This window comes from Fukomys damarensis, unplaced genomic scaffold (genome assembly GCF_012274545.1).
Source record: "Fukomys damarensis isolate Sample0158 unplaced genomic scaffold, DMR_v1.0_HiC HiC_scaffold_3, whole genome shotgun sequence".
NCBI classification, from domain to species: Eukaryota; Metazoa; Chordata; class Mammalia; order Rodentia; family Bathyergidae; genus Fukomys; species Fukomys damarensis.
In genome coordinates, this window is record NW_022900915.1 from 10,829,022 (window position 1) to 10,847,961 (window position 18,940).

General features: G+C 38.3%; 1 protein-coding gene across 4 annotated transcripts in view; it reads right to left on the reverse strand.

The window, feature by feature from the left end:
- The window catches only part of Stk32a (serine/threonine kinase 32A), a 116,982-nt gene that overhangs the window by 96,696 nt on the left and 1,346 nt on the right, over nucleotides 1-18,940 (reverse strand). For 3 of the 4 annotated variants that reach the window (XM_019207864.2, XM_010627071.3, XM_010627075.3), the window contains exons 1-2: nucleotides 18,780-18,934; nucleotides 14,463-14,609 (exon numbers count right to left, since the gene is read on the reverse strand). In XM_019207864.2, the coding sequence (XP_019063409.1) occupies nucleotides 14,463-14,477 (15 nt within the window). In that variant the 5' untranslated portion in view covers nucleotides 14,478-14,609; nucleotides 18,780-18,934. Of the gene's footprint in view, nucleotides 1-14,462; nucleotides 14,610-18,779; nucleotides 18,935-18,940 lie in introns of those variants that run through there. The other variant, XM_010627073.3, reaches the window with a different exon arrangement.

Here is an 18,940-nt window from a genome sequence, read left to right on the forward strand (position 1 = left end):
CTAATACTTCAATCAAGTCTTATTTTAGGGCATTTTTCCTGGTGTTATACCCCGGGCAAATAATGAAGTTAGCAAAGTGGCAATAACTTCAGGATTTAAAGAATGAAATACAAATTATCCCATGAGGTATCATACCAATTAAACTGACCCAATATATGTTGAAAAGGAGGAGAAAAAGGAGAAGGATGGTGAAACACATGGGTGAAGGCAACTGAAACTATTCTGAGAATCATAAAAGGCTGAGAAAGGCAAGCAAATCTTAAGAACAGCACACTGTGGGATGATGAGCTCTGGGAGGAAGCGCACCCCCCACAACCCAGCGATAATGCCGTGCAGGAGACGGGCGTGTGAGCTACAGCGGAAGGGGAAGCGAACGCCAGTGGGAAGTGAAATTACTGCTAGCTCTCTGCAGTCAGCTTCAGAGAGAGGCATATATTGGGTGGGGATGATCCTTGTCGGAGACCAACCCACATGTGTGTTTATTTAGTTTTGTACGTTCATTCCGGGAGGATATCTATGACCCATATAAATCAGATTCATGTTATGCCAGGATTCAAGTTGTAAACATGTGGGTATCTGATTTCAGGTCAGTGGTTTAATTTTCACATGTCTTGGTCTAGTTCTTCTGTGTTTCAATCTCAGACTGTTCTGATGATATAATTCCTTTGGACTGTTGGATGTCTCCACCACCATTCCTGACAAATATTTGCAGGGTGATGAGTATATTTTCACATCAACTGCTTCCAAACCAAACTCCCTGCAGTATTAATGTTGGGATGTGGCTGAGAACCCTAGAGATAGTCCCTACCTGTTCCCCCAACAAGCAGGGAGCCATCACCACAATGGTGCTCACCCCAAGCATCACCAAACCAGCCACGCACGCTCCTCCTGTGCACACAGGATGACAGCAGGTTTGGGTCCCAGGTAGTAACCAACCCAGAACTCATCCCAGGGAAGGGGCAGGATGCAAGCCAAGGCTGTGGTGCCCCAAGGCCTGCTCCATTATCCCATCACACTCCATTTGTAAAAAAATTCAAAGATTAAATTAGTGAGAATTTGGAGATAGCAACTGCAGAGAATTAGAGCCCTAGTGTGGTGCCTTTCACAGTTAGGAAATAATCCCTGGTTACTCATCCCCTGATTTAGTGGCTTCTTATATTTATATTAGTTGTGTCCCCTCAGCATCAACAGGCTCTAGTTTCTTCCTGCAAAAGCAAATTCCCTATCTTAACATAATCAGCTTCAGCTTTTGGCTCATGTCTGCTTCCTGCATTGATGTGCCCAGCCTGTGGCCCATGTTTTATTCTTTCTTTCTGTCCCTCTTTAAAAAAACATTACAGTAATTAAAAATGGGCAGTTTTGTTACTTATATACATTAACTGTATTAGACATGTGGCCCAAGCCAATTCCTCTTCTTTTAAAAGATACAAACAACAAACAAAAAGAGCTTCAGGTTGGACACCAGGCAGAAAACTCCTTGAAGAAGTTGCCTGTGTTTGCTGCATCTCCGTCCTCCTAGTCAGCAGCCTGGCTCGTGCCTGAACAGCCCCACTGAACTTTTTCCCACCGTCACAGTTATCCTCCTCATTGCCTGCTCCACAGCTCTCTCCATCTGCTGAGCCATACAGGAGCATTCAAAACAAGTGGCTACTCTAACAAAGCTCTCTTCCTAAATTTCAGACAGTCATTTTTCATTCCCCTCTGCCTGTTCCTTCTCAGTTCCACTATGTGGACTGCTGTCTTCTATTAGAAAAATCTCTCTTCTTTTTGTCTCTCTTCTAAGGCCAACTTGGGAGTCACCACAGGATTAAAACCTGTGATTTTGTATCTCCAGCCCAGATATCCCCCTCATTGCCTGACACTCGATTCCAGCCTCCCGCTTGACATCAGCATTTGGATGTCCCACACCAGTGTGATCCACCAGAGAACTCATGACGGTGACCGTGCACGCCCCAGCCCCTTCAGCACCACTCTTCTCACCGAAACCCTGGGTTTCACTCTCACTTTTGTCCTTTTGTCTTCTTCCACACTCAAACCATCAGTAACTAACTTCTAATTATTTTATATGGAAAAAAAATGTTACATAACTGCAGCTTTCCAATTCCACAGCTGCTCTGTTAGCCAAGCTCTGTCATCATTATTTAAATGGATCTAATTAAATAGGTCACTTCTGATATTTTTCTCCATCTTAGATACTTAAATAAGTTCTCTACATGGAAAGATAAATTGCAATTATGTATTCATATTTTACAGGTCAGAAAATTCCATCTCTCTCTACAACACTCCCCCTTACAAACACACACCCCCCAAAAAAATCTACAGGGAAAATAAAAGAGAATCAATACTGTGCAATTTTTATTTTTTATTTGCTAAGGAAATGCATTGAAAATGATTTTAATTATCATGAGAATAAGTAACATTTATTGTGCAATTACCATATGCCAGCTACCAGCTAAACACTTTACGTTAATAATCTCTTTTTATTTCCACAAAAACTATAAGATGTAGTCACTGCGATACAGCTTTCTTTTACAAAGGAGAGGATCAGATCAGAGAGGCAAATTACTTACCTAAGGTTTAACTGTGAAGAATAATTTCTGTTTTCCATAATCTTTAAACATCAAACACACACACACACACACACACACACACACACAATTTTAGAATTAAAATTTTTAATACATTTGAGAAGCTTATCAGATTGTCTTCGTTTTTTTTCTCTCATCACAGACCAAGAAAAACTTTGGCACAGTTTAGCACACAGCTACACAAGCAATGTGGGTACCACTGATTTAACCTGTAACTCTGGTACTCCAATACTAGTGAAGGCTGAAGGCCAGCTCTTAACTCTATCACTTATGATGCACTGATGGAAAATTACTTAACTGTATCATCATCAGTTCTTCCTTGTCCTAAACCGTTTGTAGCAAACAGTTAAGACTAATACACTGGGAGCTTGGCAAGTTCATTAAGAATATAATTGGACTTCTCCAGGGAAGTGAACTCCAGGGCCAACAATGGAAACCATCTGCACCATCAGCGCTATTTTTTTAGTGAAACACAATGCCCCAGGAAGTCCAGGATTTACTGACACCCATCACAGGTGCCAAGACCAAGCAATGGGCATAAACAACTTTACTTGTCCTGCTGCCTGGACTTCAATTCATAAATCTGCTTAGAAGTCAGAAACACACTGACAATTTCTTAAGAATAAAAGGCGAAGTAGAACAGTTAGGCAAGATGGAGAGATTAATATCTACAAATGTTGGGTGACCTTCAGTTGAATAAATGTCCCTAGTAAAAAAAACAAATTCTGCATTGTCTATATTTCAAATGCATTGTAGGTAGTGACCTTTTAATCAAATCATAGGTGTCAAATACTATAGAAAACAAAATTAACCCATTTCATTTTCCAAAGCACTAGATTTATTGGTCTAAGTAATTCTATTGGCTCACATGGATCAGTGACATGACAGTTGGTAAAGAATGAATTTATTACAGACAACAGATTCTAGTCTCTTTGCCCAGTCTCTCGGTTTAAGGCCAGAGGATTTTAAGTGAATATTAGAAAATTTCATAGATCATGTAAATAAATGTCTGTAAGATGCAGACATTTAGAGGTTCAGGACAGGTTTTGGCCAGCAGGCCAAATCTAACCTCCATCTATTTTTATATGGCTCATGAACTAATAAAGGGTTTTGCATTTTTAAATAGTTGGGGAAAATATCAAAATAATAATACTCGACAAAAACTGAAAAATTTTTGAAGTTCAAATTTCATTGTCTATTAGTAAAGTTTTGATGAAGGGAAGTCACACTTATGTTTGTGCATGTCTATAGCTGCTTTCATGCTACAGTGGCAGTTGAGTGGTTTTGATGGAGAACACCCACACTGCCACAAAGTAAGAATTTGACCCATCAAAATTTTTTTTTCTTAATTCAATCTCATAAATAAATTTCAGTAGCCCAACATACAGACCACTGAAGCATAAACAAGGTTATTTTTAAAAATTTTACTCTGCATATGGAGAAAAAGCAAAGCCCATGTCAAGCCATCAAACTGAAAATCTATAAACCTGAAGTTTTCAGTCTGCTTTTTACTATCTGAACTGTATTCAATGCTGTATTTAGTGAGAATATTATTTCATTACAGGACCCCTTTATCTTACAGTACTGGGGATTGAATGTAGGACTTCATACATGTGAGGTAGGTAGTCTACAACTGAACTATATGCCCAGACTCATGTATTTATGAATATTTGCATGTATGTGCATATATATATATAGAAGGAATGAAACATGGGCCTTCCCACTGAGCTATAACCTCAGCCTTTTGGGGTGGGGAGGGTATCTAATAAAATTGCCCAGGCTGGCCTAGAGCTCATGATCTTCCTGCCTCAGCTTTTTCTGATATCTGGGATTACAAGTGTGCATTTGGATCCTTCATTGGCTTTTATAATGTTTGTTTTCCAAAGAAAACTTTAATGAATGGTCACATGGCCCAGGATATACGACATCTCATTTGACTTAAATTTGTGAATTGAAGGCTAACACTGCTCATTGTACAGTGAACCCTCGAGTTATGACAGGCTTCATATACAAACAACTTGTGCTACAACTGGAATTTTAGATTTAACTTACTACCAAACTCTTGAGTTATGACCTGAATGCTGGCTGCTTGCGCAGTTGTAAACAAAGACTCCCAATGTCAGAAAAGCATATGTAGAATATATAAGTGTGATTCCAGATGTTTGTGTCTGTGGGAATGATTTTGGTCAGTGCTTTATATAATCGCTATGATTATTGCTATCAAAATGGTCCCCAAAAAAGCTAGAAAAAAGGTAAGGAAAGAAGGGAAGGTAAAGAAAGCAATCACAATTGAGAAAGAAACTGTGGAAAAATATGAAAGTGGTGTTTGTGAAACTCATCTCACTAATATGTACAGCATGTCAAAATCCATCATTTTGATAAACTTAAAGAGAAAAGATTCGTATAAGGATGGTAGTGTTGCTAAAGGTATTGCTCAAATTAGTAAAGCACAGTCAATAGTGTTAGATGAAAGGCTATTATTAGTTTGGATAAACTAAAGCCAGATGGCAGCCTATCTGAGTAAATAATTTGTGAAAAATGTAGGGCTATAAATGCAGATTTCATAAAGGATAATCCATCAATGACTAATAATGGTGAAACATTTTGTGCCAATAAGGTGTAGTTTCACAATTTTAAAGTGAGAATTAGGGTTCATAGTGTAACTAGGCAAGGTGAAGCAGCGAGTGGTAATAAAAGGGCTGCTGAAAATTACATACACAGCTTCAAAACGATGACACAGAGAATGGCTTTTGCACTCATCAAGTTTTCAACTGTGACGAAACTGGCCTTTTCTGGAAGAAAATGCCCAGAAGAATATACACCACCCAGGAAGAGAAGAAAATACCAGGCCACAAACCTGTGAAAGATAGAGTAACCTTATTGTTATGTGCCAATTCGAGTGGTGACCTCAAGATAAAGCCTCTCTTGGTCTACCACTCTGAGACTCCTAGACTAGCATTCAGAAAACATAAAGTCATAAGGAACAGGCTGGAGGTCATGAAATCTAACACAAAATCCTGGGTAACAAGAGTACTTTTTCTTGAATGGATCAGAGAGGCTTTCTGTCCTACTGTAAGGAAATAATCTAGAGGACAAAGGTTAACCACTCAAGGCTCTCCTCATCATGGACAACATTCTTGTTCACACATGAGATTTGGAAGAACTGGCTAAAAAATTCCCATGGCAAATGGGAGTCCAGTTCTTCCCACCTAATACAAACTCCTCTACTATAGCCTATGGACCAGCAAGTTATATCTCATTTTAAGAAGCTATACATAAAGGAACTGTTCCTGAAGTGCTTCCAGATGGTCTCAGATAGATTTAATCCTTAAAGAGTTCTGCAAGGAATACTACAACATCCTTTCCTGTGTGGGGAAATTGAGAAATTATGGGCCAGTGTCTCTCTAAGGACACTCAGATCTGCCTGGGAGAAAGTGTGGCCTAAAATTATACAGGAGACTTTGAAGGCTGTGTAGAGGAAACTGAGCCTCCAACTGACCCTGTGATTGATGAAACTGTCATTATAGTACTCGAGTCCATAGCCTTGCAGGTAGATAGTGGTGATGTTGAGGAACTGGTGGAGGAACACTCAGAGGAATGTCTACAGAGGAATTTCAGCAACTTCTGGGTGAACAACAGAGAATGACAGCTAAGAAGATTTCTCAAGAGGAGGGGGAGAATCAACAGTCAGCAGAGCAAAGTCCTTCTTACGAAACAAAGGAAATCCTGAAAACATGGACAAAGCCACAAATGTGTGGAGAAGACCCACCCAGACAGAGAAAAAGCCTATTGTTTTATTCACTAGTGAGCCAGAAGTAGGTCTTAGTGGGCTAGAGACTCTCTCAAGAAGAGAAAGGACACTAGAAAGCCAGACCCCTGATTCTTATGGAAGGGTACTTTCCTTCCAAACAATAACCACCTTCCGTTTCATCCTCCCTTCCTGTAAGCCAAAGATATCAACTTGAATGGTGAGTACAGTATAAAATTGTCATTTCTGATTAACCAGGTACATTTTATAACTTTTTGGTGAATACACTAGGAAAATTATTGGTGTTTCTGGTAAAGTACACATATTATACAACCCTTTTTTATTATGTAAAGGTTAGTTAAGGTGGGTTTTGGGAGGTCTGGAACACATTATGGGTATTTCCATTATTTCTTGTGGGAAAGACAGTCTTGACTTACAACCAACTTGAATTACATCTAGCCCTTAAAAGTGAACTGCATTCATAAGTCAAGGGTCCACTGTGATTAAAATTACGTCTGCAAGGCCAAACCACAAAAGTTGGCTCTCCTGAAGACCTTCACATCCATTCTCATTGAAGACAGCAGTCTTGGAGTGATAATCAAAATGTCTGAACATTACAACAGGCTTATAGACTTAGTATTTCTAGTCTAAGTAGTTCTAAGATGAAAATTAAAAATGCATACAAGTTTTATTGGAGAAAATCCTAGTGTAGTATGAGTGTTATTTAGTAATCAATAACAACCTCACCAGTACTTGCTCATAAGACACTCCTTAAAATGTTTCTAATTTTAAAATATCAACAAGGAAGCAATAAAATTTCACCAAATCCAACTCCTACTTCAACTGGAAACATCCAACCCTCCAGAATTGTGCTACAATGAAAAATTTGTGATGAAACCTCATAAAGAAACGCAATTCCTCTTCATCAACATTTCCAAGGAGATTACATTACAAATATTTTACATTAAAAAAAATGCGCTGCCATTAAACCTGAAGAAAAAAATCAACATGAAAAAGGACATTCCAGTAGAAAAAGAATAAATATGGTGATAACTTTTCATTTCCCAAACTGTGGTCCACAAAATATTACATGCCATTAAACATTAAAAGGTTTTTCAAAAAATGGCTTAATTTTGTAGTTAGTATGAAAAAATCAGAAGACTAAAATTTAAATATTGTAAGTCATTTCAGAGCATGTACTGTGTTCATGAGCTGTGGATCTGTAAAGGCCAGCTGTAACTTTCCTAAATCTGTTTGAGTAGATTCTCCAAAACACTTATTCATAACTCCATTCAAGAAACACTCAAATGAGAACCACTACCTGTCTTTGAGGTCTGTTTTCTGGGCTTTCTGGTTTACTTCCCTTTGATTCTTTTAGTCCCTTTGCACAGAAAAAAAGAACATTCATATATTTAAAATGTTGCCATAAGCAGTTGGACACCTGAAGTTATTTCTAACAAATGCTTTGCTAAATTTTCAATTGTCCAACAGGAGTTGTGTTTAAAGAAGTCAATTCTCACAGATAAATTTTCTTTAACTTTTCCAAGCAGTCCAATGCAAAAACAATAAATGCAATACTCAAATCTGAGGGAAAAAGCCTGAAATTCATTGGCCTAACCTCTTGGGTATAAATATGCAAAGCATGAACATTAAAATAACAATGCAGGTTCTCAAGGTCCTTCAGGCTGAAATCAATTCAGTAACTTCCCATTTCTTTTGGATTGAAAATGTGTGGTCAGCTTTCTTGGCCCACCATTTTTAAGGCTCCTACTGACTCCACCACTGAAGAAAATGTTGTAAAACTGAAAGCAGCCACATATCCTAGGAGACAAGTGCTGCCTAAATGACACCACACTGTGTTTTCAGCAAACCCAAGTAATAATTGAGCTCTCTCCCTGCAAACTCAGGGCATTGATGAGCTTTTTAGAGAAACTTTTTAACCTAAGGCCAACTTCTCTTAGCTACAATACACCAGAATAAGGCTGTCTCTTGATTGGACTAAGCCAATTTTATCACCTCTACATTCTTTGTATGTACTCAGACACACACACAGTACTCGTAATGATAGCAAGACCTTCTCTTGTTGATTAGACCCTGAGTTATAAACAAGTCCCTTTTCTTCTGCTAATAAAGATTTCCATTCTTTAAATTACCCTGGAAAACCTCAGTGCTTGAATTTTTTAAATGATGACTTTTTAAAAATAGAGCAAGGAGAATAACAACAAGCAAACAATATAAAACACAGCATTCACACAGAGGAAATAAAATCAGTTTTAAAAAAAAGTTATGAACATTAAAAATAAATGTCCTTTGCAGTCATTTTCTTTCAGAAAACGCAAAAATTTTTTCTGTAGGTTAATGAGTTCTCAGAACATGCATATGGCTGTTAGATGTAGAGAAAATCGTCACTGAGTCCACAGATCAAATTAAATTAATAGTTTGGGGCTTATATGAGAAAAAGTAAACTTCACTGATTTTTTGTCATTGGTTTTATCTTAAATGACAACACAATTGCCAGAGGAGATAAAGGAAAAAATTAGAACCAAGATACATCATGTAAAGGTACAAGATCCCAATGATGAATGTAACTGTACTGTATACCTAAAAAGTACCGATAATCTCAATGAGAAAAAAAATAAGATTGTGTTTTTGTGTTGTTAGTAACCTGGTTTCTTTTAAAGTGCAATGGCCAACTAGAATCATGGAAAGAATTAAATTCGTGTGTAGGCTTTTAGCAGAATCTATAGAATTTGCTCTTCTGTTAATCCAACTCAGCTGAGAGAATCATGTGTAGGCCATACTGACTATGGAATCTATTGAGTTGCATTTATTGTTTCTTTCAGAAGTTGAAATACTTCAGAGAGTTCACACTAAGAAACTCTGGTGCTTATAAATACTACTAATTAGCATTAATTTGGTAGTTACTTTATGTGGGACACCATGCTAAATGCTTTTTTTGCATAACTTTATTTAACCATCACAATCACGTAATGAAGTATGCCCAGGTAGTGTTTGTATTTTACAGATGAAAAAACTGAGGCTTATAGAGAGAGGTTGAACAAATTGCCCCATAGAGGTATTTGTTTCAAATTAATTCATTAGTAATTGTTCAGATTTGGAGATTTTTTTCATGGTATTCCAAGTTCGTTTGGAATAATTTATAATTAGTCAAATGGCCTCTAGTGTCTGATAATCCCTGAGAAAGCTACTTCCTCTCTGAGATTTTCTTCATAGAAATATACAGATCTGTAATGAGTGGCACAGCAGAGATTTGATCCTGGGTCTCTCATCTTACTAACAGAGCTCATACTCTCCACACATCATTCTTTCATTATTAGAACATATAACAGAATCATGCAAAAGATAGTATGGTAGCTACTCCAAAAATTAAACAAAATATGACTATACAATTCAGTAATTCCACATGTAACTACCCATTCTAAAGAACTGAAGACAGAGATTTCAGCAGATATTTGTACACCAAAATTGACAGCAGTATGATTCACAGTAACCAACGAGCGGGAACAATCACTCTGACTGATAAAAGGGTAACAAAATATGGTATATGCATACAGTGGATTGTTATTTTGTCTCAGAAGGGAAGGGAATTCCGACATACATGCCACAGCATGTGTGAACCTTGAAAATGTGCCAAATGGAGTAAGCCAGTAATAGAAGTACAGATTTTATACGTCTCATAAGGGTCTTAGAGACATAAAGTGAAATAGTGGTTGCCAGGGATTAGGAATAGTGAGAAGGGCAAATTTATGATTTAGTGAGTACAAGTTTCAATTTAGGAAGATGAAAATGGTCTAGGAAGAGGGAGTGACCATGGATGCATAACGACAGGAGTGTACTGAATGCCACAGAGATGGATACTTAAAATGGCACATTTTGTAATATATATTATATCATAATGAAAGAAATAAACAGGACTTAGTTGTGTACTGAAACTAAAAGTTCAAACGCCAAAAGTATCATCTGAGTCCTCATTTGTAAAAGATGGCTTAAAGCAACCCTGACCCTTTTCACCAGCACTACAAATTTCACACTTTGTTTTCACTAAAGATCAACATAAGTAACTGAGAGAATGACTCTTAAGACCAGAGGCCAGATGGAATACCATGGAATACAGATGTTAGGATGAACTCTAGGAAGAATAGTTTGTCTCAGGGGACATCTAATAATACCTTATCTTAATCCTTAATAACCTTTAAAGTGATTAAAAATATTTTTCCATAATAAAAAATTCTTGAAACAATACTTAGGAAAATGGGTTAAATTTCCTTCTCAAACCTATGTATTAGGCCTATTAAACAATTTGAAGGAAACGTAAAACACTTTTCATCACATATTAGGGTTCTTTCTTTTTGCGACATTTTAAAAAAATAAATTGGCTCATTTAACTGCCTTAGATTCTGGCCCAGTTTGATTTCTTATGCAAAAATATGAACGTTAAAAATGGTATAAGCTTAGTGTTCTTTGATTAGCCGGTGCTTTTCACTTTCCCTCCTCTATCATATGCTTCACAGATCAATTTTACATGGGGCTTGATAAAATTTTACATTGTGCTCAATCCAGAGCACACTTTATGGGATTGACTAAACAAAAAAATAATACAGTAAGTCTCCCAGTCCCTTTGACAAATCGCATTTACCAGAGAGGGTTTTGATATGGGCAAGGGTTCATTCTCAACCTTGTCATTATTGGATTTTGGACTTGCTTCTTCCTGTGCTTGAACTGTTCCCCTCATCTTACTGCACAGCTAACTCCTCATCCTGCAGGCTTCGGCTCAAATGTCATCTTCCTAGAAAGGCTAACACCCTTCTGTCACAGTCCATAAGATCATGGAGTCCTTTCCTTGGAGGCTCTGTAACATACCCTGAAGTCTTCTGGTTGCCCTATTTGGTTACCTGTTTATTGTGTGCCTTCACAATTAGAACATGGGCTTCTCAGGGATAGAGAGGACCATGTTTTCTCTCCTCTATTCTTTATGTCCAGAAAAGTGGCAGGCTCTACTTTTCAAATGTGTGTGTAAGTGGACTCAGAGCCTTGCTCCTGGGCAGCACAGAGTTATTGCCATGTTTACCTTTTCCTTTCATAGATGTCATAATTGGGTTGGGCTGGACAACCCAAAGGAAGCAAGCTACAGGATGTAAAAAAAGACCTGCCTGTTTTGAAATGGAACTCTCCTCCAATCTAGCTCTTTTTCTTTTCAGATTCCCTTGAAGGCAGTTATAAAGTGGTACCTTACTTTTCAGTTGTCGCCATCTTTGGAGGTATTACTTCCTTGGGTACCTCATGAGAAGGGCTGGCTGTGTGTTTTTATCCTAAGGCTATAGTAGCACCTTCAAATGACACATATCCCTAACAAATTACAAGCATGAGGCTGGCTGCTCTTTCTCACTCTGTCTAGGAAGATCTGCCTTGTGCAAATATTAGTTCTGAGTCTACAAGAGTACAGTGAGACAAATGTATGAACGGTGAGTTGGTTTGTCTTTCCACTTTAGAAATGGAAAACTCATATAACATCACTGTTACCTTTACTATTTATTACTAGTGTTTACTACTCATATAACATTCTTGCTTTTACTATTTTATTATTGGATAAAACAAATCAAGACAATGAAAATAGTGACGGCAAACATTTCCTTAGGATCTTTACCATGTAATTTCTTACGGTGTATTTCATACAAATAGTGAGACTAGACCTCTAATTTGATTGCAGATACCGTGAAACAAGTCATCCTGCTCAGTCATACATTTTGCTTCTAATTGTCTCCATCCAAATATTCAAAATTAAGATTATGTCCCTCAACTATGGCAAATTTAGCTATTTCCCAACAATGACCAACTGCTAATTCTCCCCTTTCTAATAAAAATAACTTATTTTTAGAGGGTCGATGGCCACCCAAGATCACAAACTAAATTTCCTAGTCTCTTTCATAACTAGGTGTGTGCATGTGAATGATCGTGACAAGTCAGATCAATTGCTTAAAAGGAATGGATACAGCCTCCCCAGCTTTTCTCCTTTCTCAATGGCCGGGATTTGGGTGTGGCAGCGAGCACTCCTGAGGCCTGAGAGTGAGAGTACCTCTCTAGAGAAGGGGAAAGAGATAAAAAAGCAAGTCAGGCAGAGCCCCAGACGCTATGCTATCGGAACCACATATGACCCTGGATTACTGATGCTTGGACTGTTCCGTGACAAAGAAAAACAGTCATCTTGTGTAAGTCGCTATTATTTGTAGTTTCTGTTTTTGCACTCAAACTTACATTCTAACAGATTAAAATATCTTTCACGACTTAGAAGCTATTTTATAAAGTAGACTTAAGACCTCAAAATGATAAGCTTCCTGAACTGGAAGGGACCTTCAAGGTTACCCTATCCCCTTACTTTATTGATGAGCAATCTGAAGGTAAAATGAATAAAGCATTTTGAGCTTCACAGGGAGCTGTAAGAAGACTATTATTACACCTCTTGGACTTCAATTTATTCGTTCCCTTTGTAGTCCAATGGCAGAACTCCTAGAAATTACTCAAGAGGCTATTTGGAGATCTGAACAGCTTATTATCCAGAACCTGGGCCTTCTTTTTCTAGACAATCTAAAAATAGTTCCTATCCTACACACTTTAAGTCTGCTCACACTAAGAAACCATAGGAACTTCACAAACACATGGAAATTGATCAACACTCTCCTGAACAATCAATGGATCACAGAGGAAATTAAAGAAGAAATCAGTTTTTACAAATAAATGAAAATGCCAACACAACATGCAGGAATCTATGGGACACAATGAAAGCAGTTCTACATAGAAAATTCATAGCACTGAATGCCCACACTAGGAAAACAGAGCGGGCTCAAATAAACAACCTAATGATGAATCTTAGACTCCTAGAAAAACAAGAGCAAGAAAAACCCAAAATTCAAACAAGAGAGGAAATTATAAAGATAAGAGCAGAAATCAATGCAGTGGAAATAGCTAAATCTTGGAAACAACCCATTTGCCCATCAGTTGGAGACTGGATAAAGAAGATGTGGTTTTTCTATAAAATGGAATACTACTCAGCCATAAAGAATGAGAAATTAGATTCATTCATAGGAAAATGGATCCAGATTGAGGATATACTCCTAAGTGAAATAAATAAGTCACACATGTGTAAATACTGAATAGTTTCTCTGGTGTGAAAAGCTATAATAGTACATAAGATCCTAATGAGATAATTGTCCATGTGAAATAGGAAGAAAAGGGATAAAGGTGTAGGGAAAATGGGAAAGGTAGGGGAAAGGGAACAGGGAAAAGAAAAAAATATGAGAAAATGAAAAAATGGAAATAAAGTGTTTTTAAATGGGGAGGGGAAGAGGGGGTGAAGGGAGGGCAGGGACAAGGGAAAGAATGAGAACCAAGGCCTGTCATGTAAAGGTACAAGATCCCAATAATGGATGTAATTGTACTGTATACTTAGAATGTACCAATAAACTCAATAAAAGAAAGAAAAAGTCTGCTCACACTTTCATAATGGGAAGAAAACGTGACTTAGGGAGGCCAGGGAAGTTGCAGCACACTTCACTGGAGGGTGGCAGTCGAACTGGGAGGACTATGCCTTTGCTATCTTGCTATGCTGAACCTGGCCTTGAAAGTTTTCCTTTCCTTCAGTAAAACTGATTCTGTTTCCTATGACTTGACACTGTGAAATTGGTTTAGGTCACAGAAGCACGGCTGTTAGAAATTCCAAGGGCACTAACCTTATATAACTTGATGCTATAGCATGATGATCCCTGATTATCATTCACATGCAATCTGATACTGTAAGAAATTTTGCATAGCAACTAGCAGAGAAGTAAGGATCAAACTATCATGGGAACAGAATAGAGAATAAACAAATCATTAACTTTCCACCATGTTCCCAGCCACAGTACCATCTGGACAAGAGTCTGACAGAGTTGCGATTAAGAAAGTAAACGATACAATCCATCTATTAACGTACAAAGTCTTCGAGCTTACTCTCCCAGTTCTTTTTCTTTGAAGGCCCTGTATATCATGCTTGCATTTTACCTATGAAACTAAGAGCTGATAACTGAATTTCATAAAATTCCATTTTTATTCACCACCATCCCATTTCTTACCATCCTCATTTTCATCAAATACTGGTTGTTTGCTTGAAGTGTTGGCTCCCATGATCAAGTCTGTCCTGACCTGGACCCTCCAGTTACAATATCCTTGCAGAAATATTCATCTTTGCTCAAAAGAGGTCCAGAAAACTAGCGGAGTAACTGGAAGGAAAGAAAGAAACAATAACTTTATAATATGGTATGCTCTAGATGCCCTGAACACAAACTGGCTGAAATATTGACCTCAACTGTATTAGGGCAGTAGACATTTTTGTTCTCGAGAATTATGATTTCAGAACTAATATGGCATGAAGCAACAAGAGAACAAACTGTCTCTTCAGCAGCAGACCCATACTTATAAAATAGGAGTGAAACAAATTATTTTCCTAAGTATGAGGAAAAGTTTAAGATGAGATCAGCAATGCTTAACTACAAAATTAAAATAATACTTGTATTCTTTATGTATTTGAAAAATCTGCTAATTTTGCATTTTAGTTTTTGCTGCATGACCAACAATTTTAGTTTCTTTATTCATAAAAATATAAATGTATGATTTAAAAAGTGAACATTTAATTTTTTAAAAAGACACGTTGCCAATAATCGCCCTCAAAATCCACCCCACACTTCGAACACACTTATCTCATTGTTTTTCCTCTTTTGGAAGTACTTCTGGAAGTTTTCTTTCCTGTCTTTAGTTGGACTGTTATGGCTGCCTTGATGTCCCGAATAGAATTAAAATGCTAAACTTTCTAGATGATTTTGGCGTTGGCGAAGAGCCTGAATAAGATGGACGAGGATACGCCTGGCTTCCCATTGGTTGGCACTTGGCAACACCATTGTTTGTATTTTTTTATCACATCACATAAAGACTCAGAAAAGACTTCCAAAACTGCTTCAGAAAATGGCAAGCATGTGAGATAAATGTTTTCAAAGTTAGAGGGAATATTCTGAGGGTGGTAAATGGCAATGTGCCTTTTACTGTAATACTGTTTTAATTTTAAACATTTACCATATATTTTAATCACCCTTTGTGTATGCCATGCCTCTCACCCCTGCCCCAGAAGGTCTCACAAGACCAGAAGGTCTCCAGAGCGATTTGCTCTGCAGAGGGCTTCACCACACGAGCAAGTGGGTGCATTTGTCCAGATCTGTCTCTATTTTCTCTTCCTCTGAACTTGGAGATAATGGTTCCTACCTCAAAGAAAAGTTTAGTGTGATTCAAATGCAGTACATTTAACTATAAATGTGTGTTATTTATATTTATATATAACTCCTTGTCATACTGTATTTATGTGAATATTATATGAAGATATATGTTTTATGCACTGACACAAATGTAGATATAGATACATTTAACACAATACATAAAGTATTTTCATAGCTTAAGTGTTTAATATTTGTTGACCATTCTAAAGCCCCAATTAAATGATGTATCTGAAAGATAAAATCCTTTAAATGTACATTATGGCTTTGTTCCCTTTTAAAATACAATGTTAAAAATTCCCTGAAATTGATAAGGAGAGATAGCAGCCTGGGCGCCAGACCTAGCTGACACTGACAGCGGCTCAGAACAGTTTCTTAACCTCTGGTCTCTAGAATGGGGGAAACAACAGGGTCTCGCTCAGAAGTCACCAGCTCAGGTGCCAGAAAGTGCCAGGGAGTTCACACCAATACATGAGCCGGACCAAGTGTGTGACATTAGCGCACCGTGAGGACAGTGGTGACACTGGCTTGATGAAACTGAAGGAGGTGATCGCTCTAAGATCAAGAGATTACTGCCATGCAGAAATATGGACCTGGGCTTCAGCTCTTCAGGTCTAGGACCAGGGTGGATATCCAAGTTTTATACAATAATATTTTAAAATTCAGCTCGGCTATACCATTTGGGACAAATGCGGCTTGTGGATAAAGCTAATGAGACAAGTAACACAATGCCTGGTACATAACATGCACAGATGCATAGTTAGATACTGCTATTCTTGATAACAGCACTATTTTCTCATTGTGTATTATTTTTAAATTACTGACATTTGTTGATTGATTTATTTTCTTCTTGGACTTACGACTGAAGGAAATATGGACTGCAGGCTTGGAGACAGTGCCCAAGTTAGCATGGGTTGTAGATAAACGAATTGAAAAGAAACTTGGGAAGCCCCCATGCAAGGGTAGAAGAAAAGCACATTTTCTCATTAGGAAAATGTAAGTAAAGTTTTCATTTGGAAGGCAGACTCATTAAGGAAATGCTACTTCTCATATAAAAGCCAACGGCTGGCGAAGTGCCTTATAGACTTTAAAAAGAAGCATTAAATGGACCAAAGAAAGAATCAGCAATTAGGAAGCAACCAATTAAAGGGCTGTGAGAGGGGAGGGGACAGGCCAGGTGGTAACAGGTGGCTGAAGGAAACTCAGTGGGATTACTGAGATGAAGGTAGACAGAAAAAAGCCCAACTGTCTTCCAGGCTAAAAAATCAAAAGGCTGCTAACTCCAGCAGAAATGGGAATTAAGAAGCAAGTGGATGCCCTCTGTGTTTTACTGAGGGTTAAGAAGAAGAGAAAGGATATCCTTCTGTTTTATTATGGCATATGGAATCTAGAACAAGTGAAGAATAAAGACTTAAACACTGACAGTACTAGAAAAAGCAGGCTGATCCTAAAGAAAACAATTAATTGTAAGGAATTGTGCTCATTAACACTTACAGACTTGAACTACACTTTTTAAAATTTTGTCCTTAACATTTCGGAGTAAAAGTAACTTTCACATCATACCAGTCTTGTCATTCTTGTATTTTTCTTCACACCTTAGGCTTTTCTCAAGTAGCCTGTCTTCTTGCAACATAAAACGTCCCAAGCACTGACCTTGCAAGTTGTCAAATCAGAGGGAGAAAGGGGAGAATCGGCTGAATTTCAGAGTTTTATTTTTTGTTCACCACAGATCAGTGATTTTTAGTGGAAAGAAAAATATAAAAAGGAATTCTCTAAGGAGAGGGGCAGGTAGATGGAATGATGGGGTGATAGCTTAACATCTGGTTCATTGCTCCCAACACATACAATCCAATTTACAATCTCCTTTCTCCTTTTGTCCTCTCGCATAACCAAATTAGAGAGTGTTCCCCCACATCCAGAGAGAAATCAACCTTTCTCTAGCATGAACACAAAGACACATTCTTTCAATTTTGCTGCATGGAGCGCAGGAGAACTGTATCGTTCCCTTTGCTACCTCCATCCCACAAACTTCTTGATATCCTGGTTCTACACCACAGCACTGGATAAGGATCAAGAGAAAAGTTTCCATGCATGCAAATGAAAATTCAAAACACAGAAAATGTAAAGGGAAGAGAGCTTTTTCTTGCTGGAACATGGGAGTGTTCAGACCCTACCCTCACCTACTCAATTTTTACACCCTTTACTGCCGAACAGCTCCCTAACCCTAAGACTTCACCTTTACCCTGTCCTGAGCTTCCTGAGCAGCCGAGGCTGCCAGGTAGAGTGGCATCATCTTTAGACGTGGAGGAACACAAGGTATGACACAGAAGGCTGCAACTTCCCACAGAAGTGTTTAGATCACGTTGTCACAGAACGCACATTTTTTTTTCTTTGCATTTGAAAAATAGAACTTTGTAAATTGAGAAATATTCAGAAACACAGGAAAGGAGAATAAGAAAACATCCAGGTTGAACACTCTCAAAGAATAACTTCATAGGATTCACCTTGGCTTCGCCATTTTTAGATATTGCAAATGATAAGTAAACATTATTTCATGTTAACCCTCATGAGAAATTGATTTTCCATTTCTCAAAGACACTCACCATCCTGAACTCGGCAAACATTTTACTTTCCACTGGCTACAGCTTCACATATATTTCGAATCTTGCTGGGCTCTTTTACCATCATATCTCTGAGGCATGCTCATCTTTACGGCTCTAATCTCTGCTTTTTAAAGTGCAGTATAGCAGTCCATTGTTTGAGTACAACACATTTCACTTTTTTGAGTAAAAATATTTAAGAACTTTAGCCTTGGGACAGGAGGTGAGGTGGGGATTCTTGTAGAAATAAAGCAAACCGGCCAAAGCAGCTTTTTGTTTGTTTGTTTGTTTGTTTAAAGCTGCACTGAGAAACAAGCAGAAAGCCTTATCTCACCCCAGTAGATATTTAGTCTACGTCTGGGCCCGAGTTGGTGCTAGTCTGAGGGGCCAAGCAGTGTACAAAAGAACCAGGACTGTCTCAGCCCAAATCTTGTTATCTTGACCACCTGCCTTTGTCTTACTTCTCATCTTTAACTTCCTGGCTTGCGAACAGCGCGCTTAGGAGAAGTAAATCTACCTCAGCACTTACCTGGTCCCTGTTCTCCCTCACACCTCCCGCGCAGCTCAGGGATGCTTCTGTGCAGGGAGCGGGGCCAGCGCAGCTCTGAGAGCAGGCAGGGCTCAGCAGACGGGGGAAGGCACCGAGCCAGCTCCCCGGGGCGGGCGGCTCGGCCTGGAGGGGAGCACAGC